The sequence below is a fragment of the Ambystoma mexicanum genome, chromosome 5p, assembly GCF_040938575.1.
Source record: "Ambystoma mexicanum isolate Mex_15411 chromosome 5p, UKY_AmexF1_1, whole genome shotgun sequence".
Classification (NCBI taxonomy): domain Eukaryota; kingdom Metazoa; phylum Chordata; class Amphibia; order Caudata; family Ambystomatidae; genus Ambystoma; species Ambystoma mexicanum.
The window spans coordinates 106,655,943-106,681,894 of record NC_090930.1 but is presented as its reverse complement, the minus strand read 5'-3'; the positions used below and the strand labels follow the sequence as shown (position 1 = coordinate 106,681,894).

Below are 25,952 nucleotides of genomic sequence, written 5' to 3'. Positions count from 1 at the left end.
CCCCTCTGGTTCTTTGTCCGCCTGCTTCATACGTTTCTAACTCACATTGGCCCATATGTCCTCATTAGGATAATTCAGTTCCGGATTATGGCGTTTCAAAGATGTTTTATGTGTTTTTTTACATTGTGGCAGTATGTTTTTCGCCAATGTATTTGCACGTGCTTTGTTCATGGAGATCAGACTGTGCAGGACTTTATTGGCAACCTCTAGAGAGTCACAACGAGCTTCGTGCCTGTTAGGGAGAATCCTCTGTTTAGGCTGAATTTTCTAACCTAGTGAGTCCCCCAGCAGCTTTGCTGGATTTTTGGGGTTTATTTTTTTCTCCTGCCAAGAGTGAGACTCTTTTACCCTCACTCTTGGGCATGATTTCAGTGTGTTTCTTTGAATCTAGATGTGTTTAATGGGCTATGGGGTATTTTACCTCATAGGGCTTCATGTGTTTTTGTGATGTGTGTTACACAGCACCCTCAGTGCAGTAACACAGGGGTGTCATAGTGACCCCCAGTATAGACTCCATACCCTGGGACTGACTACTGTCTCCCAGGGCATGTAAAGTCACCGTTGACTTTATTAGTCTTAAATTCTGAACAGAACCAGTACAAACCATCATATTGTGGACGTACTGGCTGGGGCAATTCAATTGCCCCGGGGTCTGTTAGTCAAGGGGGCACGTCTCCGTCCCCCCTGATCGAGTTTTGGCTGGTGGCAGTGGATACTACTTTTTATATTCAACCGCGAATATTTTCCTATGGGATTTCCCATTGTTTTAGGCTACTAGCTTTATTTAATTATTTACGGTAGCCTCGAACATACCACCGGTTTATTTAATTAATATTAATTCTCCGGTTGGTATTTTTTGCCAAAACTTGTCAAGCCCTTTGTTCCACTTTTTGGCGGGCTTCTCCACAGAAGCCCTCCAAAGTGGTGCCACTCTGTCTGGGGTACTTAGGAGGGGTGGAGGGGGATTTAGGCACCCTGGACTGAGTTGCCTCGGCAACTCAAGTCGCACTCCGTTAGCATGTTTGAGTGACAGCTAGGCTGAGTGAATGGGGGTTTTCTGCATAAAAGCAGGGCTTTGGGGACTGGAACTTCAGAAGTCGCCACATGACCTAAGAATCCGACGAGGGAGAAGCTGAGCCGACCTGCCACGACGCCACCACCGGTGGAGCCCTGCTGGATCGTCTCACCACTTTTCCCAACGACAGAGGAGATCTCCCGCCGGAGAGTCTTCTTCCTTTGACTGGTGGGGATAACCAGTTTCACCGTCTTTTCGCCTTCCCGACGTACCTCGTGGCCGCCTTGCCTGTGCCAAGCACCCCGGCAATCGGGATACCACGTTTTACCACGACCGCGAAACAAAGGTACCACCTTTAACCGGAAAACTCCGCGGCTGGTTTCTTCCCTGGCAGTGCAACGACCTTCACCTTTCCTCCAAGTCGAGATCTTCTCTTCCCCTGGACGACGACGCGACTTGCACCCCTTTCCAGGAACAACTGCCACCGCTGGAGGATCCTTCCCACTTAAGGTACCGTGTCCCGCCTCGCTTCCCTTGCCACCGACTGTACGGGGTAGATTTAGTCCCCGGCTTTCAAACCTGGGTTAGCCTGGGACACCACGGCTAAACTTTTCTGAGCCTCTCTAAACTCCTTTTGAACTCTCTGCAAGACTTTCTAAGCCTAGTGTAACTGTGTGATCTTGGGCGCGTTTGTGCTCTGCTCTCTCTAAGAGTGGGCCCAGCCTTTGGACTTTGACTCACCAGTGACTTTTGCTCTTCTGCCTTGCTAACAGTGTTCCTAAATCTTAGAGTGGTGTACCTTTCCATATTCTGTCTTTTTCCCTCCCTTTTTCACAAATGTATTGGAGTGCTATCTAGTCAAGCGCTCACCTCTGTATGAAAATAAGTGGTGTTTTACTAAGACTTATCTGATAAGGAAAAAGGGGTGTATATATTACAATAGTAACTGTGTTTAGAATATTTTACAACAAGAGTGCTGGAGTGTTTCAAACAGTGTGTTTTTAAATAAATAATTATATACTTTGATACCAAAGCTCTGGTCAGTGTTTTGTGTCTGAGTGCCTATTGTGTATACTTTGTATACTGCCTAACTCTTCTTGAGAGAAGTCTGACTGCTCAGCCACAGCTACCAGGTAAATCTGGGTGGTACAGAGTGCTACCAAGTGGGTTTACTGCTAACACCTGTAGTCCTAAATCTTTTGCAGTGTTCCCTATTGGGAACTGCACAGGTTTCTGCCTAACAGTGCCTGTAATCAGTCGTCCCACACTTAAATAGCTCCTTTGACGTCCCTTGGGGTATGCAGAATACCTCATTGTTAAGGTCTACACTTGGTTGCCGTTTCGACAACATACCTGCTAGGTGAGTCGGCGAACTTGTGCATGGATACTCGCCTAGATTAAATTCCGTACCCACAAGTTCTATTAACACATCATCAACTACTCCGGCAACTCCAGCCTCTTTAATCATTGTCTGGGCGGGTGCAGAAGTAGAAGACAGAGTGTTCAGTGCGGAAGGCAAGTACGTCTCATGGGTGGTGCCAGCCAGAGGAGGCACGCCCCTGCTATCCCCTTGCAGCAGTCCGGCGGAAAATCCTCGATCACATGATCCACCAGAGCCGCGGCCGGGAGGCCACGTCCCTCACCCACACGCCCGGCCTCCAAGGCCGACGACATTCGCAGAGCCTCGGCAGCAGCGCCCACACCGGGTAAGGTTATGTCAACCTCCCTACTAGTGTACTTTACGTTGGATGGCTTATGTTTTTCACCTGAGTTGCTGCGTGCACTCCCAGGGATCAGTTGAAGCACAGGCAGCGTGAGATTGTGATCACTTAGGCGAGTGTTCCCATGAGTGATACTCGAGTTAATGCTAGCGCCAATTTGGCGCATAGCCAAGTCCGTGCAAGGGTCCGACTTGACACACACTCTACTCAGTTTAGAAGGACAGTCGCCATGTGTAACACATTCCATGGCTACTTCGCGACTTGGGAGGTTATGGTCTTTGCTCGTTGAGTTACATGAGTAAAAGCGACTTACTTTCTCAGATGTTTTTCGCATCGTTGCACAGCAATCTCCCTTTTCTCCTGGGCGCTCACGTTTCTTCTGTGCTCGTGTTCTGAGTGCAGATGTTTCCAGGGCAGCCGCTGCAAGCATTGTGACGGCGCCTCAGTACGGCGCGAGGCGCCACTCGCCAAACAACCTAACAGTAATGAGTCCAGCCCTTTCTCTTCACAGGACTTACGCCACAAGGGCGTGGGAGGCGTCCTTTTCTTTTAGGTCAGCTGGTCCAGAAACCTTAAGGGCACACGCACCTCACCTTGCTGTACTGGATACTGGATCCTGGAGCTTAATTGACACAGTCCACTCGCCACAGCCTAACAGCAATGAGTCCAGCCCTTCTCCACTTAAATATATGCGAAATGATAAACTGCCACGAGCCCTGTCCAGGGCACATCTCACTACTCCTAAAGAATCCTTTGAGAGTTACTAGGGCCTTTAGAAATTACATGAAAACCCAAGTGCACTATACAGGAAGGTAAATTGTGCACTTGCAACATTTTGCAGAATAATTGCAACATTTAACAAGGACTAAGGGAAACAAAGTCTCCCAGTACTGACTGTCTTTAAGGGCATGTCAGTTTCCCCATAAGAAGTGAGCGAAAAGCCCAGTGGAGTGCAGCAGAAGGCTCTGCTCCTCTGGTAAAGTCAGACTATGGTGTTCAAACAAAGCAAAAAGTTGGGGAGTACACAACTGTAGTGAAAATTACTCATGAAATGGAAATCTTTCTGTCGAGCTGAGAAGTTCGTGAAGACTGCGTACCTGTTTTCCTTGATGTGGATCTTGTTGGGGCCGCCAGACTGCAGTCAGCTGAATGATGAGTGTGTGATTCGGGGAACCCGCCTCTCCACCACCCAAATGGAACAGGGTGGAGGATGGACAGACTCCCAGCGTCACGGAAGGCACTCTCCTGATTAACGTGACGGTGGGACTGTGCAAGCACAGACAGGAGAGGCAACAGTCAGTTTGAAGGGTTGAAACAAGGCGAAGTCCAAGGTGAAGGTCGCTGCACCAAGCTGCTGGCGAACTTCGGATAGCTGAATGAAGATGGGACACCAAGCACCAGGCGGAATCAGACTGAATAAAGGGGAACCAGATTGGAAGGGAACAAACTGGAAAGGGCCCAATAGGTCCCAGGGGAATCAGCGGGGAACCCTAGAACCAGGGAAACACAGGGCAAGAACAAGGAACCAGGGAGACTGAACTCCGAACAAGAGTGACCCAAAAGACCCTGAGCTAACTAGACTCCCAAGCAGCCAAAAGGGTAAGCAGGCAACAGGACCCTAGGTGGTAGAACAGGGTACCCCGGTAGACTGAAGGCAGGGTAAGTAGAACAGGATACCCAGGCAGGCTGAAGGCAGGGCAAGTAGAACAGGATACCCAGGCAGGCTGAAGGCAGGGCAAGTAGAACAAGGGACCCAAGGTAGGGAAGGGTGCCCAGGCAGGCAGAGGACAAGGCAGGGTAATAGGAAGCTGGAATCTCAGGAAACCAGGAGCGAGCAACACGAACGAAGCTTCCGCGTTGAGACGCGATTAGCTTCTGTTGCGGTTTCCTTTTATGGGCCGCCGGCACCCGCGAGGCCTGAAACGCAAGCCATTTCATCTCCGAGCGCCGGCGGACCCAAAATGAGGCTTGGAAGGCAAGCCCTTCCCAGTGTACAGGCCCAATCTACGGCTCATGCGCGGAACCGAGACAGCGGTCTCCCGCGCATGCGTCGCAGCCCACCAACAGCGGTTCCCGAAGCTCTCCTCCTGGCGGCTCCCCAGACGCGAAAGCGTGGGTAGATCCGCCAGGAAGGAGAAGGGAGAGCGATCGCACTGGACCTCGGTCTCCCCAGAAGTGGCGTGACAATTTCCTAACAACGCCTGCTGCAACTCCTGGACTGTTGGTTTGCCCGGCGAAGCCCTGCTGCTGTGCTGAAGCTCCAAATTCGTTTCGACTAGTCAAGCCCTGTAAGGGCGACTTCTCCCCTTGTGTTGGTGGGACCAATCAACTGGTGTAAGCAACTGGGACATCCTTTCGAAGCTGGATTTTAAGTTGGCTAAGAGAATCAGGAAGATCCTCCGGACTCCCAGGAAGCAGGATAGACCGAGCTTGAGTCACCTCAACAGAGTGCTGGACACAAGATGCAAGGAAAGCCCATATCAACAGCCAAGAGTCTGTGGTGGTGCTATTGGCTGAGACGCAAGGAGCTGAAACCGCGACATGCCACTGAATAGAAGTTGGTCTTTTTCTATTACCGGCCGTCCCGTTGCAGTGCAGGAGTGCTCGAGAAGTTCTCCCTCTTGTCCCCACGACTGAGGCCCAGGAACACAGGATCTTCAGAGCTGCACGGGAACAGAAGCCAGCCAAAGCCCTTTTCTTCTAACCAAAGGTACTGTAAAGTCTAAGTGCACTTACCTTCTGTTGTGTAACCTCACTTGTTCTCAGTGGAGACCTGTCTTGGTTGCTTCTGTAGAGTTGTCAACAGCTTCTTTACCTCACAAGCCTAATCACCATGTGGCCCTACGTTGATTTCTTCTTTTCTACAAAGACTTCTAAAACATTGTGCAAGACTTTTACTTACCTGCAAGAATTGCTTCAGCTTATCTTTACTTTTGTCCAATTGACTCTGGCCTGGGTTGACTCCCTGAATAACTATTCTTCCCTCTGGCTCTGTTTTTAGCCCTCCTTCCAGGAAGGGATAAACCTGCTTTGCATTGAGGGTTACCAAAGGTACTTACCTGCTTCAGAATATTTGTGAGATCTCTTGTTTTATTCTAATAATCTGGCTCTTTAACATACTCCTAAGTACTGCCCTAAATGCAACATTGATGCATTAATGTCCACAGTGCCCTAGCTATTGAAGTCACCTGAGGGTGCAGGAAGTGTCTGTGTGCCATCCCAAACGGGTGTTTACTGATTTAAGGAAACTCAGAGTGTGTATTTTGGAGTGTATGTATGTGTTACTATTATATTGCCCCTTCTGAAGAAGGCTTATTCAACCTGACTGTTAAATTAATAATTGTTTAATCAAGATACCCCGTGTGTAAGAGTTTATTTGAATACTTGTCACTGTGAATCTCTGTGTAACTCCCCTACAGCTCACATTGACCCCTCTTGATATAATCCTGGCTGATCAAAACGCTACCAATCTGTGTAGTACAGACATATACCAAAGGTTGGGTTCCTATTGCCAGGAGGTCAGGGTTGTTGTAGTGCACCCAAAGGATACTGCATACAATCTTGCCTAATGCTGGTGGCAATCGGTGAGGATCTATTGTAGAGTTGTTATACTAATTATTTGCTTCGCTTTTGTTCAACTAAACACCTTCACAAGGCTAAGCTCCACTAGAAAAGCAATTGTAACATGCCAATATGGACAACTTCAGTCAGGAAGCCCTGATCATTTTAACAGTATAGCAGCTGAAAGAAATGTGTAAAATCAGGAATCCCCCCGTTAAAGGAAAGAAAAATAAATTGATTGCAAGATTGTTGAATCATCAAAGTCTGGGTAGTAGGCCTGTCACACCCACTAACCCAGGAAATGTATATTGAGGATGATAATGCAGAGTCTAACTCTGATGACATACAAGAGTCAGAAGAGGGAGAGTCGTCCCAGGAAAGGAGCCCCTCAACAGGCACCTTTGCCTCAACCTTTAGCCACCGGGACCCCACAAGGTCGATCATTGAGTCCAGAATGTGTGTCTCTTGCGAGAATGAGACTGGAGTTGGAATTCAAAAGATTACAAATTCAAACTGAAACCAAACATCTAACCTAGGGAACTAGAAATGCAGCATGCTCTTGAAATGAAGAAATTGTCTCTTGAAAACGTTTCTATCCCAGAGTCCTTTAGGTCTTCCAGTCCAAAGAGACCTTGCATGCCCAAAGATGCAGTGAGTATGTATGATGTGAAACCCGATATTTTGGATTGGTTGGGTGCTTTTGAATACAATTATGGGATTCAGCGTTTCACAGGGAATCACTTGATTCCTTGGCTTTTGTCTAGGCTCCCCAGGGTGAAACTGATGCTAATGGAGGTGAGGGAACTTGAAAGATTGGAGTATGAAAATGTGAAGCTAGCTTTGATAGCTAGATTTGGGGAAACTCCTTCCCAGTACCTTACGAGGTTTAGGACCCTCAAAAAGACTGATGGTACCCCTTGGGCTACCTGGGTGTGTGAATGTTTGAAAAACATAGATGGTTGGGTTAAGGGTTACATTACACAGTGAACCCCTTTGTGAGCTGAGGCATCACTTGGCTGATTCAAAAGAGATTGATCCCAAAAAGCTAGCAAAAGCTGCTCACTTGTGGGTTGCCAACAGGGCCACTCACAATGATTCTGGGGCCACTAACAAAAAGGATGAGGGGAAACAGCAAAAGAAAGATGACAAAGAGAATTCTAAATCCTCCCAACCAAAAGAGGGCAAAAACATAAGAAGGGTGTCATATGGGAGGGCAGCAGAAATGTCCATTCCAGAAAACATTTGGTAAATATTATGCTTGTGGGTCTACTGACCACATGCAAGAGGATTCCAGATGTAAGGGTAAACCTTCAGGGATCCACACTGCCTCCTTAGCCTTCATCCCTGAGGGAAACTGGCAAGTGGAAACTTTCACCTATTGGCTGAAGACCCATTGGAGTCTCAGCCAGTGTTTCTTTAGTGTCCCTGGGTCTGTGGGAACAGCAGAATTTAGATGTGTATAATTCTATTCCAGGTAACACAAACGAATACTACAAGTACAGTGTACTTGTGAATGGTCAGGAAACCCCTGCCATTAGAGACACTGGGGCCAGTATCGGAGTGGTGGATGATACCTTTTCCAAACCTGAGGATGTTGCTAAGGCACCCAAAGGCCCCACTAAGCTTGCTAGAGTTCCTGTCAAGATGGTTCCAATACTACCAGCTCTCATCCAGTGCAACAATATGACTGTAAGAATACCTGTCAGTGTCAGGACTGACCGAGCCGGAGCCACCTAAACAGAGTGCTGGACTGCCCCTCTCAACAGCCAAGAGTCCGCAGTGGTATTATTTGCTGAGACGCGAGGAGCTGAAACCGCCAAGTGCCACTGAGTAGAAGTTAGTCCTTTTCTGTCGCTGACCATCCCATTGCAGTCCAGGAGTCCTCCAGACGCCCTCCCTCTTGTCCCCATGACTGAGGCCCAGGAATACAGGATCTGCAGAGCTGCACAGGAACAGAAGCCAGCCATATCCCTTTTCTTCTAACCAAAGGTACTGTAAAGTCTAAGAGAACTTAGCTCTTGTTGTGTAACCTCACTTGTTCTCAGTGGAGACTTGTCTTGGTTGCTTCTGTAAATTTGCCAACAGCTTCTTTACCTCACAAGCCTAATCAGCTTGTGGCCCTACTTTGATTTCTTCTTTTCTACAAAGACCTCTAAAACATTGCGCAAGACGTTTACCTACCTGCAAGAATTGCTTCAGCTCACCTTGACTTTTGTCCAATTGACTTTAGCCTGGCCTGGCTCCCTGAATAACTCTTCTTCCCTCTGACTCTGTTTTTAGCCCTCCTTCCAGGAAGGATTTAACTTGCTTTGCATTGGGGGTTACCAAAAGTACTTACTTGCTTCAGAATATTTGTGAGATCTCTTGTTTTATTCTAATAATCTGGGACTTTAACATACTCCTAAGTATTGCCCTAAATGCAACAGTGATACATTAATGTCCACAGTGTCCTAGCTATTGAAGTCACCTGAGAGTGTAGGAAGTGTATGTGTGCCATCTCAAATGGGTGTTTACTGATTTAGGGAAACTCAGTGTGTATTTTGGAGTGTATGTATGTGTTACTATTATACTGCCCCTTCTGAAGAAGGCTTATTCAAACTGATTGTTAAATAAATTAATAATTGTTTACTCAAGAAACCTTGTGTGTAAGAGTTTATTTGAATACTTGTCACTGTGAATCTCTGTGTAACTCACCTACCACTCACCTTGACCCCTCTTAAGATAAGCCTGGCTGCTCAGCACGCTACCAACCTGTGTAGTACAGACTTATACCAATGGTTGTGTTCCTATTGCCAGGAGGTCAGGGTTGTTGTAGTGAAACCAAGGTGTACTGCATACAATCCTGCCTAACACACAAGCTCACACGCCCCGACCCTAAGACACCGCCAGGGGGCACACAGGTCCTTCATATTTGAGGCCTCTAACCAAATTTGAATAGTATGATGTGTTGTGCAAATATCGTGTAATAGGTGATGCATGAAGGATGGAAACTCTCAAGACATTGTGCGTGGATGCAGGCCTGAGCCTGACAAGTCTGTACACGATACAATCAGTAGCATTCTTTCATAACACAGAACATTTTTGCATTGTGCTTTGATGGCAATAGTTGCAGAAATTTCCTGAAAACACTTAATCAACTTGCTTGTAGTATGACAATTGTTAACACTTATTATTGGATTAAATGACAATACTTCATAGCGAATGCACATTTCACTGAATTGAGGAAACGCCTGTTTTTCTGGGAAGATACTTTTCACGTGATTCTAATAAATTACTCTGCTTATTTCAACAGATGGATTCCGAAAGGTGTTAAGTTTGGAAAGTGGTATTTTTAAAGCTGAAAAAAAGTCAGTGATTGAATTCCAACACCCTTTTTTCAAGCAAGGACAGGGAGAATTACTAGAACTCATCAAACGCAAGGTATAGTATTGCTTGACCCTATATCTTTTTTCTTAGATGTGGGCAGAAACTGATTTATTCAGATCAATCAAAAAGCAAAGCCTCACTCATAAATGTGATATTGAATGCCGCTTCTTGTATTTATCTCTGCGTGTTGACATCCGATTCACAACCTTAAAAGTTTCCCGACTTCCACCATGAGGAGGATCTCCAAACTCTTCTTAAATCTTCACTCTTTTGAGTCTTTCTGAGATGCTATCTTGAAACCGCAGCATCCCACTTTGTTTAGTTTTTACATCTATTCAATGAGTTTCCGTGAACATGACATTTGTCAAGTTTGTGGTCTTGCCAATGCATATGTCAAACTAATGTTTGATTTCAGCCTTTTATCTTTTTTTCATTTTTGAAATGTGTATTTCTGCCTTAGCAATCCCTTTTTTGCTGTCCTGTATAGAGCCTGAAGTTGGGGAGAATTCCAGCATGTAGTCTTGAAGACATTCATCAAAGCTTAATCTGGCATATACTAAATATTGTGAAATGCTGGGTTGAGGGAATTGTAATTGTTTATTTGTAAAGCGTTTATACACAAGTGAAGTGCTTCAAAGCGCTTTAAGGCGGGAAGGGAACAAGGGAAATACATTGGTCATTCCTAGGCCTTGAAGATTCCAAATGGTCTAACGACAATAACTAGCATACTTGGTCGGGGGCATTTCTACTAGTGTAAGTGCGTGACAGAGTGGGGAGAGCAGGGGGGTGGGGAAGAGGACATGTGCATATGCATGAGTATTTCAGGCACAACCAAGCTGGGGAGGGGAGGCAGAGAGTGGACAGGACAGGCAAACTTGCTAGGCCTAGTACATGCAAGGTCGTGCAAGTGCGCAGACAGTGCGAGGGGGGGAGACAAGCGCCCAGTCCAGCAGGTGCCTAGGTTAAGTGCAGTGTGATTGACCCTCTCATGGAACATATTTTCTGAGTGCAGTAGTGCCAAGCAGAGTGCAGAGGCTTGTGGGCCAGTGCAGGCATGGCGGGGGAGCCTGGGACCTGTGAGGCTTTGGAGGTGCACCAGGCGACCAGTTAGCAAACAGAGCAAATTGGGGAAGACAAAGAAGGAGGGAAGAGAAATTAGGTTAGCAGGGGAGACAGAAAGAGGAAGAGAAGAGGAAGGTCTTGAGGCGTTTCTGGAATGTAAGGCGCTGCGGCTCAAGACGGAGAGAGGCAGGGAGGCTGTTCCAGAGGGAGACACCTGGCAGAGCATAAGGATCTACCCCCAAATCTCTGTTGGGAAAAACAGCTCACCTGCAGAGAGTTGGAGGAGGCCGAGTGGAGGCCTTTAGCAGGAGAGTATTTAGGAAGAGGGGGTTGTAGATAGTAAGGGCCCCGGTCCCAGATAGCCTGGTGGACTTTGCAGAGGGACTTGAACTTGATCCTTGCAGCTACGGGGAGCCAGTGGAGGGATTTCAGCGCCGGAGAGATGCAGTGCCTGGGCTTGAGGCCAAGGATAAGTCTTGCGGTTCTGTTCTGGATAAGTTGGAAGAGGACAGAGGGTAGAAGTAGGAAGACTGAGAAAGAGACTGTTGCAGTAGTCCAGTCTGGAGAGAACCAGAGCTCTGGAATTGGTGAGCCTCTGTGGGAAGGTGAGAAAGGGTACAATACTTCTGAGGAGCTGCAGCTGGTAGTGGGACATTTTGGACATGTCCGAGATGTGAGAAGAGAAGGAGAGAGTAGAGTTGAAGATGACCCCCAGATTTGTTGCCTCACAGGTGTTTGAGGGTGCAGGACCAAGAGAGGCTGTCGAGAGTGAAAGCGGGAGCAGGGGCCCAATGAGGGCAATCTCTGTCTTACTGGCATTAAGGCAGAAATCATTAGCAGCACACCAGGACTGAATTGCGGACAGTCAGCAATGAGCGAGGAGAAGGAAGAGGCAGAGAGTAGCCTGAAAGAGAGCTGTGTGTCATCCGCATAGCACTGTAAGTTGGAGGTGAAGGCAGAGATCTTGTGGTTCAAAGGGGCCATGTAGACATTGAAAAACCAGGGGGGATAGATTAGATCCCTGGGGGACACCACAAGTAGAAAGAGTGGTAGCAGAGAGAAACGACCCAATTTCCACCGGGGAAGGACGGTCGGAGAGAAAGGACGCTAGCCACGCCAGGGCCTGATCAGTGATGCTCAGAGTATCACAGATACAGGAGATCAGGATGTTGTGGTTTATTGTATGGATAGCAGAGGAGAGGTCAAGAAGAATGAGGACAGAGGGAGAGTTATAGTCATGGTTTGAGAGTAGGTCTTCACAGGTGTTCAGAAGAGTAGTTTCTGTGCCTCTGGATGCTCTAAAGCTAGACTGATGGTCATGGAGACAACCAGCAGATTCAGTGTGGCGGACAAGCTGTGAAATAGCCAACTTCTTAAGGAGTTTGCCCAGGAAAGGAGAGAAAGAGATCTGGCGATAGCTTGCCGGAACAGAAGGGTCGGCAGAGGATGCACAAGAGAATGCTTGAGAGAAGTGGGGAAAACTCCAGTGGCGAAGGAGAGGTTGCAGAGGTCTGCCAAGGCTAAAGCTAGAGAGTCAATGTTGCCTTTGATGGTTTTGGAGGGGCAAGGGTCCACCTGTTTGAATGATGCTTTAATAGACCAGACTTGTCTAGAAACTTCCTCAGGTGTGACCCAGGGAGGAGAGAAGAGGGGGCATGGTAGGGGTCCAAGAGAGGATGGTGCAAGAGTGGGTGTGGAGGAGAGAGAGGACAGTATGTCCTGTGTTTTGGCCGTGAAGTGTGCAGCCAGGGCCACGCAAAGGGCCTGGGTGGGTTCAATAGAGGATGAGGCTGCAGTAGGGTTGGCCAGCTCCTTACAGACTTTGAAGAATTCGGCCGTGTTGTTGGATGCCGCAGAGATTGCATTTTTACTCTCTTCTTGGAACGGATGCAGAGTCTATATTGCCTTTTCAGTAGGCGACAGTCCAGCTTGTCTGAGTGTGCACCTGAAGATCCCTATTTCTGTTTTGCTGCCCTACACTCGCGTTTAAGTTCAGCCAATTCAGAGTCGTACCAAGAGTTGCACTTTTTGGCAGGCTTCAGTCGGATCGTCATGACAGGGGCCAGTATGTCGAGAGTATTGGAGATGGAAAGGTGAAAGTTAGAGAGGGTAGTGTCAGGGTGGGAGTCGGCGGTCATAGTAGGAGGAGGAGAGTAGGTGGATGCAAAGGCAGCCACTGACACTTTTTGCATGGGTCACATGACCTTGACGGTGGGAGGCAGTGCATGGTGCGCCTGTGCTAAAGGAGAAGAAAGCTCCAAGTGAGAGCAGAGAAGAGAGTGATCAGTCCATGAGAGTGAGGTAGTGAGTGGGATGTCTGTGGAGATGAGAGCATCCAAGGTGTGGCCAGCAGTGTGCGTCAGACCAGAGGGTACAATGGAGAGAGAGTGCAAGTCTCCTAGGTTGCGGAAAACTCCTGAAGAGTCAGGAGAGTCAAGATGGATGTTAAGATCCCCCAGCAGGAGGAGTTGGGAGGAGGACAAAAGGAGAGAAGATGCCATGTCAGCCCATTCCGAGAGGAAGAGGGTAGACTGGCCTGGCGGCCGGTAGAAGGTGGCCAGTGTAAGAGAGGAGACAGGAGAGAGAGAGAGCCTGCAGACCATGCATTCGAAGGAGAAATAGGCCTGAGTGGGAATTGTGGAAACAGGGATCCACTCTGGAAAAATCAGGGCAACTCCCCTTCCTGACCTGTTGAGCCTGGGCTCAGAGAGGATCTTGTAGCCTTCAGGGAGAAATGTGTCAAAACTCGTGACAGAGCTATCCTTAAACCAGGTCTCAGTGAGAGCAAGAACATCAAGGTCCAGGTGTTCAAGGAGGTTAGGGTGACCAGATAAGAAAAACGGACAGGCCATAGACATAGAAGTAGGACTAAAGTAAATATAGATAAAACTGTAGTCCTACTTCTATGTCGCTGGCCTGTTGCAGGGGGGCGGGGATGTTGTGTGCTCACAGGCTCACTCCTCTCATTGGAGGTGAGTGCCGGGGAGGGGAAGTGGGAGGAAAACGCAAGAAGAGTCGCGCCGGGACCCGATTTTGGGATTTCAAAATCGGGTCCCAGCAAAAAGCGGGATCGTAGCCACCATGTGAACCCCGGACAGGGTTTCTAAAATGAAAAAACTCCCAGAACCCCAGGACAGAGGGAGATTTCCCTGGACTGTCCCGGGAAAACCGGGACGTCTGGTCAGCCTAAAGGAGGTGGCAGATGTCTGAGGAGTGCTTGACTGCGGAGAGAGGATTGCTTGACTGTGGAGCGAGATTTAAGCCTGGCAACGTGGAGCAGATTTTTAAGACTTATGGGGGGCTTTAGGGGGTAGAGGTCCACCCGTAAGCGGTGTGGGTCCTGAGAGATAGAGCCAAGAGAAGGCAGAGGGGCTGGAGGGAGTGCAAGCAAAGGAGCCGGGACAGTGGTAGATGGCAAGGGAGCCAGTGAAGGAGCAGCACCAGGAGGGCAAGGAAGCCCAAAAGGCGTCAGCATTGGGTGGCAAGGGCACCAGCATGGGAGAGGCTGACAAGGTTGTCAGTGCAGGGAGTGTCGGCAAGGGATCCAGGATAGTAGAAGATGTGAAACGAGCCATAGTAAGAGAGGCGGTGTGACCAGGAGGAGGCAAGGTAGCCAAGGAGGTGTGTCTAGCAGGCAAGGGAGCAAGGAGGCCATAGGTGCAAAGGGATCCAGTGAGGAGGAAGGTGGAAAGGTGATAAGCCGAGGGAGGAGACTATCAGAAAGGAGGAGGTTGGGTTGAGGCCCTTGTACCAAGACAGTACCATTTTGATAGATATTTATGGTGACTATGGAGGTCATCGAGAAGGCAAGAAGGACCTGCCAGCGGGTGCCACAATTGAAGTGTGAGGAAGAATAGGGAGAGAGCAGAGCGACCATATGTGGAGTCTATTGGTCGTGAGAAGGAACGACAAAGAGGTTGTCAGTGAGAGTCTCTCTGGCTGATGCACTGACGTAGGTGTCAGCGATAGGAAGGCCTGGGCTGGAGCCAAGTGTGTCCTTCTTAATTTTCTTCCTGCCAGACTTAGTGAGTGGTGAAGGATAGGAGATAGAGAAGCAGTTGGAGAAAATAGGAGGGATAGAAAGCGCCATAGTGAGGGGGCACAGAGTGGGGAACTCTTTACCAGGCTGAGCAGCTGAGGCACATTGGAAGGAGTTGTCAGGAGGGATCAAGCACACTAAGGAAACACAATAGGGATGGGAAAAAGCAGTGGTACAAGGGAGGTAGACACAGAAAACATACAGAGTGCAAGGAAGTAAGTTGGATTTCTAACTAGCAGAACAAAACAAATGCAGGATGAAAGCACACCTAAATTCGATTTTTAAACTAACAGTCACATCAATGCAGGATGAAGGCACACCTAAAAACAAATTGTGGCACAGGTATTACAGCAGTGTGGTGAAAGCTCAGGAAATGTAGAAAGCAATCTAAAAAGGTAGACCATGAAGTACAAGGGGACATACGTCAACAGAGATAGGGCAATGAGAATGCCTAGAGGGGCAGAGGGTAAGAGTCAAGGAGAGATGAGGCAGCTAACTGAGCAAGAATCAGCACTCACGTGTTGTCAGGAGGGATGTCGCAGTCCAGGGGTGCAAGGATGAAGTACCCAGCATAACGCATGTCTTTGCCAGTAGCAACAAGAAGAGAGGCTGAATGGCCAGCAAGGCCCGAATTGGCTCAGACAGGGCCTTTTGCTGAGGGCCTTCACTGCGGGGGCCGGCTTATAAGCCTGCCAGCTTCCGAATGGCCACTTTACAAATTAATAAACAAAATAAACAAACTAGAGAATGCTAGACACTGTTAGAGGCTCACAATATTATTTCAGAATACTGAGACCTTTCTCATCACAGTGGCATAGGTTCCCTTAAAGGGCACAGCAATTTTCCATCAGGTAGTATTGGCACCTCACTACTTGTAGGGTTCAAGGATGTGATCAATCCTCTTTGATTTCTCCTAGGGTCTGTTCACAGCTGGGTGTCCTCTGAATTGTTCCAAGGGCATATAGGTTAGCTGGGCGCAAGTATTTGCATCTGTATAAGACACCAGGACATTTGTCAGCACATTATCTGAGCATTTTGTTGTGTACTCATAGGCAGATGGCGCATGTTTGCACTCTTTCTTATGTTAGCCTCAGTCTTGCAATAGCTGTGGTTTCTTCCTCTAGTTCTTACGTCAACTCTGTCATTGTTATGAACTGCTCCCCTTTCAATTTGTCCGGCAGAGATTATCTCAACATTCAGATGGTACTGATCCATAGGCAACAAAGCCCAGTAAGTATGAAATAAGTGTGAAATTAATCGTTCCACTCTCGCTTTCTTTGTTCTACTTTGGGCTGAGTATTCCCTGGAGCGAGTTCTCCCTGTGCTCTCCATTTTCATAGATTCCGAAGCCTGGCTTATGCAGTGGCGGGGAGTGTGGGGATTTGTATGAACTGAGGTCTGTAGGTATCGTCGGTGGCAACAATCTAAATAAATCTATGAATTTAACGCCTGAGACTGCCTTCTGTATTGCACAACCTCTCTGCCTTCAGTATTGCACATCTTCTCTACGTAGAGCTACCTGAGCACAGTTGATCAAGGGAATCCTTTGCACAACATTTAGCTCCTGGCTATCAGTCTTAACCAGTGACCAGGAGCTACTACCGAGGAACAAGGAGCTAGTACATAGCGGTCCGCAAATCTAACTTCCACAGAAGAGGCAAACATATAATTTTGTCTATTATTTCTGACCCCTTATACTTTAAATGTCTTACAAATGTGCCTTAAAGTTTATATATACATTGTGCCACACTGACAGAGTTAAATTCAAATAGGTATGTTTGTTCGACACGAGTCTCCTGGGGAGCCAAAAGTAGCTCCTTGATGTATCAAGCTAACCAGGCTCTTTTAGGCTACAAACAGGAGTTAAATAGCTCCCAGCTACCTTCAATTTCTATAATTAAAAAAAAAACTTTATTTAACTTGCTTGCATTGCGTTGTAGAGAGAACAACATTGCATAAACAATTACATAGCTTCTTTGTACAGCATAGACACATCGCTTCATTTTACAGGGGATTTACCACATTACTTGTTACGGTATCATGTCATGGCCCCAGTTCATTGTTATGGCTTATTCATGTATTCTCGGAACGGCCGTCATATGTCTTCGGGCCTACATGTTGGTGGCACTGTGCCCATATATCCCTCTTCCTTTTCATTTGCTAAGATCAGTTCCTTAAGCCATTCCTGTATCGTCGGTGCAGAATTAGATTCCATTGTAATAAAATACATTTCTTAGCAATTACACATCCCATGTTAAAGCGGCTGATTTTCACATTGGCCTTCCCGATGTCCCCCAGTAGGTACCTGAGGGGGAGCATTATGAGGGTGGTATTTCTGTTATTTCATGTAAATACATCAGCCACGTTTTGCCAAAATTCTGTAACTTTGGGGCAGCTCCAGAACATGTGTATGGGGTCTGCCATCCCACAGCCGCATGTCAAGCATTTATTTGTGGCGTTAGGGGATAATCGCGCTATTTTCATAGGTGTATAGTGTAATATATTCAATACTTTAAATGAATAGTGCCCTCAAAAATATTATTGTCCCGGGGGTTCGGGCATGTGTTTTTAAGCATACTTTGATAGATCGTACAAACATTTCCTATGCACCATACCATAGTTTTCCTCTTTTTTACACATGCGAAATCAGGCAGCAGTGCGCAGCCATCTTGTGATAATCTTATCCGTTGCCGCATCGCCCAAGGTGGATTGCCCTGGCGGCACTAAATCATATCCCCCGCCCCTGAGGCTGACATCACCAAACCAAGTGATATTCTCCACCTATCTCCATGACGTTACTGGGCAGCGTAGGCAAACGCACCCAGTCATCACCTACGTGTTAACGTTAGTTGACGCAGAACACGGAATATCAACACACATCATCTCCCAACACAGCGAGTCCCAATTTTGAATATAAAACTATACTTTTAAAGGAATTAGCAAAACTGTACAATTTGTAAAGTACTTTTATTTCACGATAAATGCTCCCGAGAACATCCAGCGATTGCCATATTCAAGCAAATGGGTCATTATTTTCTTTGTTCTCGATCCACAAATGTTTATCGTGAGTCATGCGGTGTTCCTTTTGGGTATAAGAAGCGCATTGGACGCACCGTGAATCGCAAGACTTGGGCATCAGCCTGGCGTTAGGCCACCGTAAACAATGTCAAGTTGTTCCTTATTGATGGTACCGCGTAAGGGCATATCGGCCTGTGGCGATCGTCCTAAAAAAGCGTCATTGTGATCCAGCCTTTCAAGTGTATCTTCAGCTGCCGGTTAAAAAACCTGTCAGTTGGTATCTGGAATCGATGACAATCGCAGAAAGGCCAGATGTAGCTTTTTAACATAACAGCAATGTGTCTCAGTAGCCGATCTTTAGTACAATTGATCATTTTACCCATTAATTCGGCCCCGTGTCATAACTAATGATGAACACAGTCGTGAAACAATGGGAACACAGAGAAAACAACGTGGAAAGTAGTGTACAATTTGCTTTAGAGGTTAGTGCTATGGAGTATGTTCAGCTCGAAATGATATCCGCAAGCTGACGCTACAATTTGAAGAACACATAGACGGCATTTTAATTAAAGGATAGTTCCGGGACTTTTTTTTATTGTCCCTACGGTTCGGCCATGTGTTTTCAAGCATAACTCGGTAGATCGTAGAAAACTTTCCTATGGACCTTACCCGACTTTTCGTCCATTAACGCACTCTAAATCAGCCGCCATTTTCTGATGATCCTATCATTTCCCCCCATCGCCCTGGCTCACCTGCTTTTGCGGCACTAAATCAAATCCCCCGCCCCTGAAACAGACTTTATCAAAACATTCATATTCCCCGCCTCTATCCGTGACGTGACTGAGCTGCGTAGGCAAACGCGCCCAGGCGTCTTCTACGCGACTCCACACAGAACCCGGAAATCAACACAGATGAGCTCACACAACACAGCGCGCCACAATTGGGAATATGAAACTGTACTTTTAAATTAAACCGCAAGATTGTAAATTTGGTAAAGTACATTTATTTGACATCAAATGTTTTGAGAATATTCAGCGATTTGCATTTTTATTTGCTCACGTTCCAAAAAGTTCGTTTTGAGGCACGCGATGTTCCTTTGCTGTACTCAGGGTCTTAGATCATCTCACAATGCAGCGCCACAATTCGGAATATGAAACTGTGGTTTGAAAGCAAACGGCAAGATTGTACATTTGGCAAAGTACATTTATTTGACATCAAATGTTTTGAGAATATTCAGCGATTTGCATTTTTATTTGCTCACGTTCCAAAAAGTTCGTTTTGAGGCACGCGATGTTCCTTTGCTGTACACAGGGTCTTAGATCATCTCACTATACAGCGCCACAATTCGGAATATGAAACTGTGGTTTAAAAGCAAACGGCAAGATTGTACATTTGGCAAAGTACATTTATTTGACATCAAATGTTTTGAGAATATTCAACGATTTGCATTTTTCTTTGCTCTCGATCCAAAATAGTTCGTCTTGAGGCACGCGATGTTCGTGTGCAGTATACAGGGTGTTGGTTTACGATAAAATAAGCTCTTCGGTCGCACTGATAATCGCATGGCTGTTCCAACAACGAGGCACTAGGCCACCACAACGGTCTGTATGTTGCATCTAGCCGTTAGTACCGCGTAAGGGCATACTTGTACTTGGCGATCGTCCCATAAAATGGTCAGGGTGGTAACGTTGTTCACGCGGAGAAGCAACTGGCGGTTGAAAAACCCATCCGCCGGTGTCTGGTACTCGTGACACATACAATAATGGATGATGTATCTGTTTGAAAAACATAAAAAATGAAATTAGTCTCACCATCAGATCTTTATTAAAATTATTCATTTTATATATTAGGTCGGGAAATTATTTCATAGCTAGGACAGTGCAACTGGGTATTATACGTCAAGGGGGGGCTTTAGGATACTGAGACAGTCCCCCAGTGCAGGGGTTGACAGGGAGGCAGTGCAGGTGGAGAGTGGAAGGGCCCAGGACCGAGGTCGCAGACAGTGGACCAGTTGTAGCAGGGGAGAGGGAGAGAGAAAGCAGAAGCAAAGAGGAAGGTTTTGAGGTGCTTCCGTAAAAGGAGATGGTTCTCCTCAAGATAGTGCGCGGTACAAAACAATATGCCACATAGAACGAACAAGTACAACTTAACCCGTCTTTAAAGCTACTGTATAGTAATTAAATTGCGGTATAAACTCATCTAAAGAGTTACTTACATTATATTTGCATTTTCCATTGTGTCTGTGCGTAGGGCAGCCCCGAAATACCACTCCTTCTATGCCGACGTTATTTCTTCTAATGAACGAACATTAAATGGCTTTCGTTTTTGAAATTATATTCATTATCGTTTACGTTATTGCACCACACCCCCAAAAAGAAGTCTTTCGGGATGGTCCCGGCCTGTCAAGGTCAAATAACAATAGAACCTTATACTGAGTCGTGGGCCATTCCGGCACCCGAGCAAAAAATCAAAGCAGCTGACCTTCACTTTGAACGAGCACACATTCCTAGTTAGCTACATTCAGTGTAAGGCCATCTCACAGGACTCGAAATTTACATTCCATCTTTGCATTTTGTGTGTGTGTATTTGCAGCCCCAGAGAACCATAAATACGGAGACATTCTATATATTTTGAAAAATGATTTATATTACTGTTTGGTTTAATTCAATGCGCAAATGAACAAGGTTGGAGAGACACATTGCATGTACACTGAGCAATCACTTTTATTTACACAATACATAGCTACACATATTCAATGGGCCTGCAACATGAGGAGACTCGAGAGAACAGACAATCAAATTACAATCATTTAAACCGTGATGTGTATTTCTCAATGAGCTCTTCTTTAGGTGGACATGGAACAGAGGCAATGTTGGGTGGCAATGCAGTTGTCCCCTGCACAGGTTTGTTCACAACTCCATGTATGTGCCTATCTAGGACATCAACAATAAGTCTCTCAATAAAGTCATATTGCATATCCTCAAACACTGGTTTGATAATCCATTGTTTACTTCTTTTAGTGAAGGCCTTATTGTAGCGAAGCGTCCCTAAAGTTCCGGTCGTCCTACTTTGTTGACGGCCAACATTATGGTTATGTGCCAAGACCGCTAGAAGAGTCCGATTTATCGTTTTGGCCTGTACTTTAGGCACATATTGTGGAACACCTCCAAATCTCCTGTGTGGCAGAATTCCGTGAGTCCCCTCAAATCTCTTGTTATAGTTTTATCAAATACAATCTTTTCAATGGCTTTGTGAGTGGGTGATGAAGGAATCAACCACTTCTTCTTCCGTGCCTCCTCTGTGGACAAATGGCCATGTTCACAATTGTGGAAATGTTGGTTTGTGTTCCAACGGTGAACGTTGGTACAGTGTAGCATTACTAACCGCCATTTTTCCAGTAGAATTTCCAACGACCCTCCACATGTTTTTGAGCTCCACCAAAGATGGTTGCTGATTGACTTGGACCACTGTGAAATACCTTGCATATCTTTTTTTTTACCTGCAGCCGACATTTTTTTATTGATTGTTTTTGCAAGATGCCAAACGTCAAATTGGTGATTTATATTTTTGTACTCTTCTCTCATTGTCTTGGCAATTGAAACTTGTCTGTCCGTGGCTATCAGGTCGATCACCATTCCCCGCGATTTTAGTTCTTGCAATGATGCTACAAAGCCAACTTTCTCCATGGCCACTGAGGATGTACTTTGTGACACCTGCACGACCACCGAACTCACAATTTTCTTACTTTCCATGTCCTGAAAGTGGTAGGTGCAGTACTTGGCTGAAAATCCTGGGCTGTCGCACTGTCCATCACCGGCTAGCCTGAACCGTTTGCCCGCGAATGTACTATCAATAGACATTTTTTCCATTCTCCAAGCTTCGCTAATGGCTGGAAATAGATAATCGGTTTGGTATTTGTAGAACTGAGTTTTCGCAATGAAATGGATTCCCACAAACTGAAAGAAAGACTCTAACTTTTTAAAACTTGAACCACTAAAAAGTGCAGCCGCTGCACAAAGTAGATTGCCTGCTGGCAGTTGCCCCAGCATGGGTTGTGCAGACCATGAGAAAGGATGATATTTTGTACAGGTGGCATGTATTTTAAGGTTAGTGCCTCGAATTGCACGAGTCACATTAATCAATGGCTCCCCACATACTTCCCCACCAACCGAATGCCCACATTTCATCCGAATAATAATATCAATCAAACAACTATCGAATACAATGAATTTGGCCTCTTTCCTTAAACTGTCACTCTGCATCCCTGCTTGTTTGGCCTGTAACGTTGCGGACATGTCACTCACATGAAAGGTAGAATCTCTGATATCGTCTTCCGCTATGTTCAGTGATATTGATGGTGTTTCATTGTCGTCCACTTCATTCTCTTCCATTGCAACATCTGTTCCTTCTCCGGCGATGGGTGAATAAAACAATTTCTTCAACTTTCTCGCGGTCTTAGTTTTTGCGGGTGTGGATTCTGTGAATTGATCTCCGACTGCATCTGAACTACCAGGAGGACATTCACTATCAATGGCTGGTGGTGGTATAGCTCCGTTGTCAATCACTTCATATTCTTCCCATTGGCACGATGCATCTCCAGTCTCAAGTCCCTGCCAAAAGGTTTGACAAGCAACATCTCTCGTTCGCTTCACTGTCTGTGTAGATCTAGTTCGTACACCCACTCGCAACTAGAGGACAGATTGGAAAAGGGATGTTCAGTTTAAACACAACTTACAGTATTGAACTATTAACAGTGAAAAACAACATAATATAGTGACCAGGACACTAACCTTATTTTGCTTTATTTTATTTGAAACTTTCTTGCCTCGAACTTCAACATCAGGACGCTGTTGCTCCGACTCGTGTGTGCATGTCTCTACTTCCTCTTGCGCTGCAACGACTATATTTTCATGATAAGCACATCCATCACGCACTGACGCTCCATCGACTCCCTGAAACATAGAACTTTCATTAGTATGTATAATAATATCGAAAACACAAAATGTACTTGGGGACCAATACACACGTACATCTCAATAGCAAAACACGAATGAACGCTTTGTGTAGAACATTCAAACGACAATTATTCACACATTGTTGATCTAGTTAGATGGAACTGTCAAGATCCATACCTCGGGCTCCACATAGATTTCCATTGATATTATTGAAGATGATGCTTCAGTAACTCCCTGAAACACAGTAATTGCATTAGTATGGTTTTCTATTTTGTTAAAAAGAACATAAACTTTGTGCAGGCGTCAACGGCTCATCTAAATAGACCTGCACAAATGATCAGTTGTCTAAAATAAATAATGGATATGTAAATATGATTCGATTTGCTCGATCGTTGGAAGTGTCACCACCCAGAGATCTGCATCAACTACTAGGGGTGATGTTCTTGTAGAAGAAGCTCCGTCATCTCCCTGAAACATAGTACTTGCGTTAATAAAGAAGGAAGTAATCACGTCATATGATTTCGCTTGATCGAACTGTCAGTATCCATACCTCGAAATGCATAAGAACATCAAGGGACGATGTAACTGCGGTGCACACTTCTGCAAGCTGTTGCGCCGACCCGTAACTGCATGCTCCCCCTTCTTCTTGGACTAATGCTCCATCGACTCCCTGAAACATAGGACTTCATTAGTAATGAACACAATATTGAAAAAAGAAGACACATAGGAGGGTGACGACAGAAGGACATATCAATGGCTAAAAACGAAAGAAACATTGTGTGTAACAATCATGCTACAAGAATGCAAGATCTGATGATCTCCATCGATGGAACTGTCCGGAAACGTACCTCGAGCATCTGAGTGACATCAACGGTAGTCGTCAATACGTTGGACTCCTCAGCATCTCCCTGAAAGACAGTACTTGCATTATTTTGGATAACAATAATTATAACTGAAAACAAAGACTAGAGGACGAGTACAAGGGTGTACCATTAGGTAAAATAATTACACGATAAATTAAAACTATTGATTTACATGCCTAAAACAAGTCAGTGGCAGAATAGCCAAGTAAGATTACCCGATAGGCGCTTGAAGTGGCTGATGACTGCAATAACGACACGGATGGAGAATCTTCCGCCTTCATATTGAGTGGATACATAAATGGGGAAATTATTGTTAGCTAATGCTACACACTACCGCAAGGCCGAGAGATAAATACGTAAACTTGACTCACCAGTGGAGGGATGTGGACGAATAGAGTGGGAATAGCGGTTGAGAGCAATTTTCGCCTCGCTCGCGGTGTGTTCTTCTTTATTAGCAATGATGTGGAGTACATGTCAGAGGTAAAGTGCCTGCTGCAGATGCGGTATCGATCACCCCTCTTGTCCCCAAAGACTTCTAGGACTCTACTTTCAAGCTCAGACGGTGGATATCCGCAATATCGGACCCATTCTCTTATCTGATCTATTGTCTTAGGGAAAACATGCATTATAGTACCTTCAGATTTATTATGGGTCTTCGAAGGGCAACCGCCAATGGAACAGGCAGGCATTGTGGAAAGTTCTGAAAAGTAAAGATCAACAATTCTCTATGAATACCAATGTAAACTCAGAACATGTGACTAGTTCCTTGCATGTACTGTCTTGAACGAAAAGAAATTGGACGCAAAATGATTACGGTACATTGCCTTACATTGCCTTACCTTGACGAACAAACAGATGCAGGGATCAGAGTAGTTTCTTGTCGTAGAACAGGGAGCAGTTCACAGGTTGCAAACTGCCGAGTTTCCTCGAAGTGGTCACGGAAGTTCAGAGACGAAGAGCAGATAACCAGCACCTTCACGGGTTGACTAGCAAAGCGCAAAGAAGTTCTCATTAGAAATATGAAGTGGGTTATAAAGAATTCGAAACAGGGGTGTGTTTGTGAATGAATGACGTGTTTATGTCGTGGCATTATGCGGTTTGCAGGGGGCCGTCCAGCGTGAAGGGGGATGCTTGGCAGGAGACACGGGGTCTGGAGGTAGACATGGGAACAACAACCCATGCTCTATAGACCACTTTGAAGTGTACATGGTCTTTGGCACCTCTTGGCCTTTATCGCTCCCTGACAGCTCCACTTGGCAGCACAAGTACCCCGGTGCGAACTGCCTTTGATAGGGCGGGGGGGGGTGGATTGGGGCGGTGGTCGTGCAGACAAGACACAGGAAGACTCGTGAATGGAGACACACTTATGTGGATTGCAGGGGGCCGTCCAGCGTGAGGGGGGATGCTTGGCAGGAGACACGGGGTCTGGAGGTAGACATGGGAACAACAACCCATGCTCTATAGACCACTTTGAAGTGTACATGGTCTTTGGCACCTCTTGGCCTTTATCGCTCCCTGACAGCTCCACTTGGCAGCAAAAGTACCCCGGTGCGAACTGCCTTTGATAGGGCGGGGGGGGGTGTGGATTAGGGCGATGGTCGTGCAGACAAGACTCGTTTGCCGCAGGGCCTCACCATCACTCACGAGAGGCCATCTAACTGCATGTAAGAGGCAGGCTGCAGGATCTAGTACATGGAAGGCAGGGGGGTGAGTTTATAAATACCTCACCCTCCCAGGAGAATATATGGGTGCAGTTCACCCTGGAGACCCTGGATGCCTAGGCAGTTAGTCAGCAGCAGGCTGGCCTGTGGTGGCAAGGCGGCACGGGCCAGAGGGGGTCATCTCTGTACCCGGTGCCCAAAAGGATGATTTATTATGATCAACCATATTGATTATTTACCTATAACCATGTTTTGTATCAATAAAATCCAACGGCCTTCCTTTTATTGCCAACGCTTGAACAAAGTGGTGTGGTAAGTATTTTTGGGGGAGGAGGCAAGGCCGGGAGGCTTGATGCCAACCCGCAAAATAACATATGTATGTCTGCTGCATATGGGTTCAACGGTTATGAGGATTGAAGGTGGGCGGCCAGCGTGAGGGAGGATGCTGGCCGGAGACATGTGGTGTGACAAGACAAGGCACAGGAAGACTATTCAATGGAGACACACTAGATTCATTTAAAAAATCAAAACAACCATTGTTAAAATATATGTTGGGTTTTATTTTAGATCTTAATTTGAATTGAACATAAATAATAAACATTACACATTGTAAAGTTCCGGTTGCAGCACATCCAGGGAAAATCTGCGGTATCGTCCACTGTCGCTGGGGAAATGTTGTCTAATGGCAAGT

The 25,952-nt window shown here is 46.2% G+C and overlaps 1 protein-coding gene across 3 annotated transcripts in view; it reads left to right on the top strand.

Moving 5' to 3' along the window:
- LOC138480767 (heat shock factor protein 3-like) overlaps window positions 1-25,952 on the top strand; it is a 417,702-nt gene that overhangs the window by 74,550 nt on the left and 317,200 nt on the right. For all 3 annotated transcript variants that reach the window (XM_069612513.1, XM_069612512.1, XM_069612511.1), the window contains exon 3: window positions 9,590-9,717. In XM_069612513.1, the coding sequence (XP_069468614.1) occupies window positions 9,590-9,717 (128 nt within the window). The remainder of the gene's footprint in view (window positions 1-9,589; window positions 9,718-25,952) is intronic.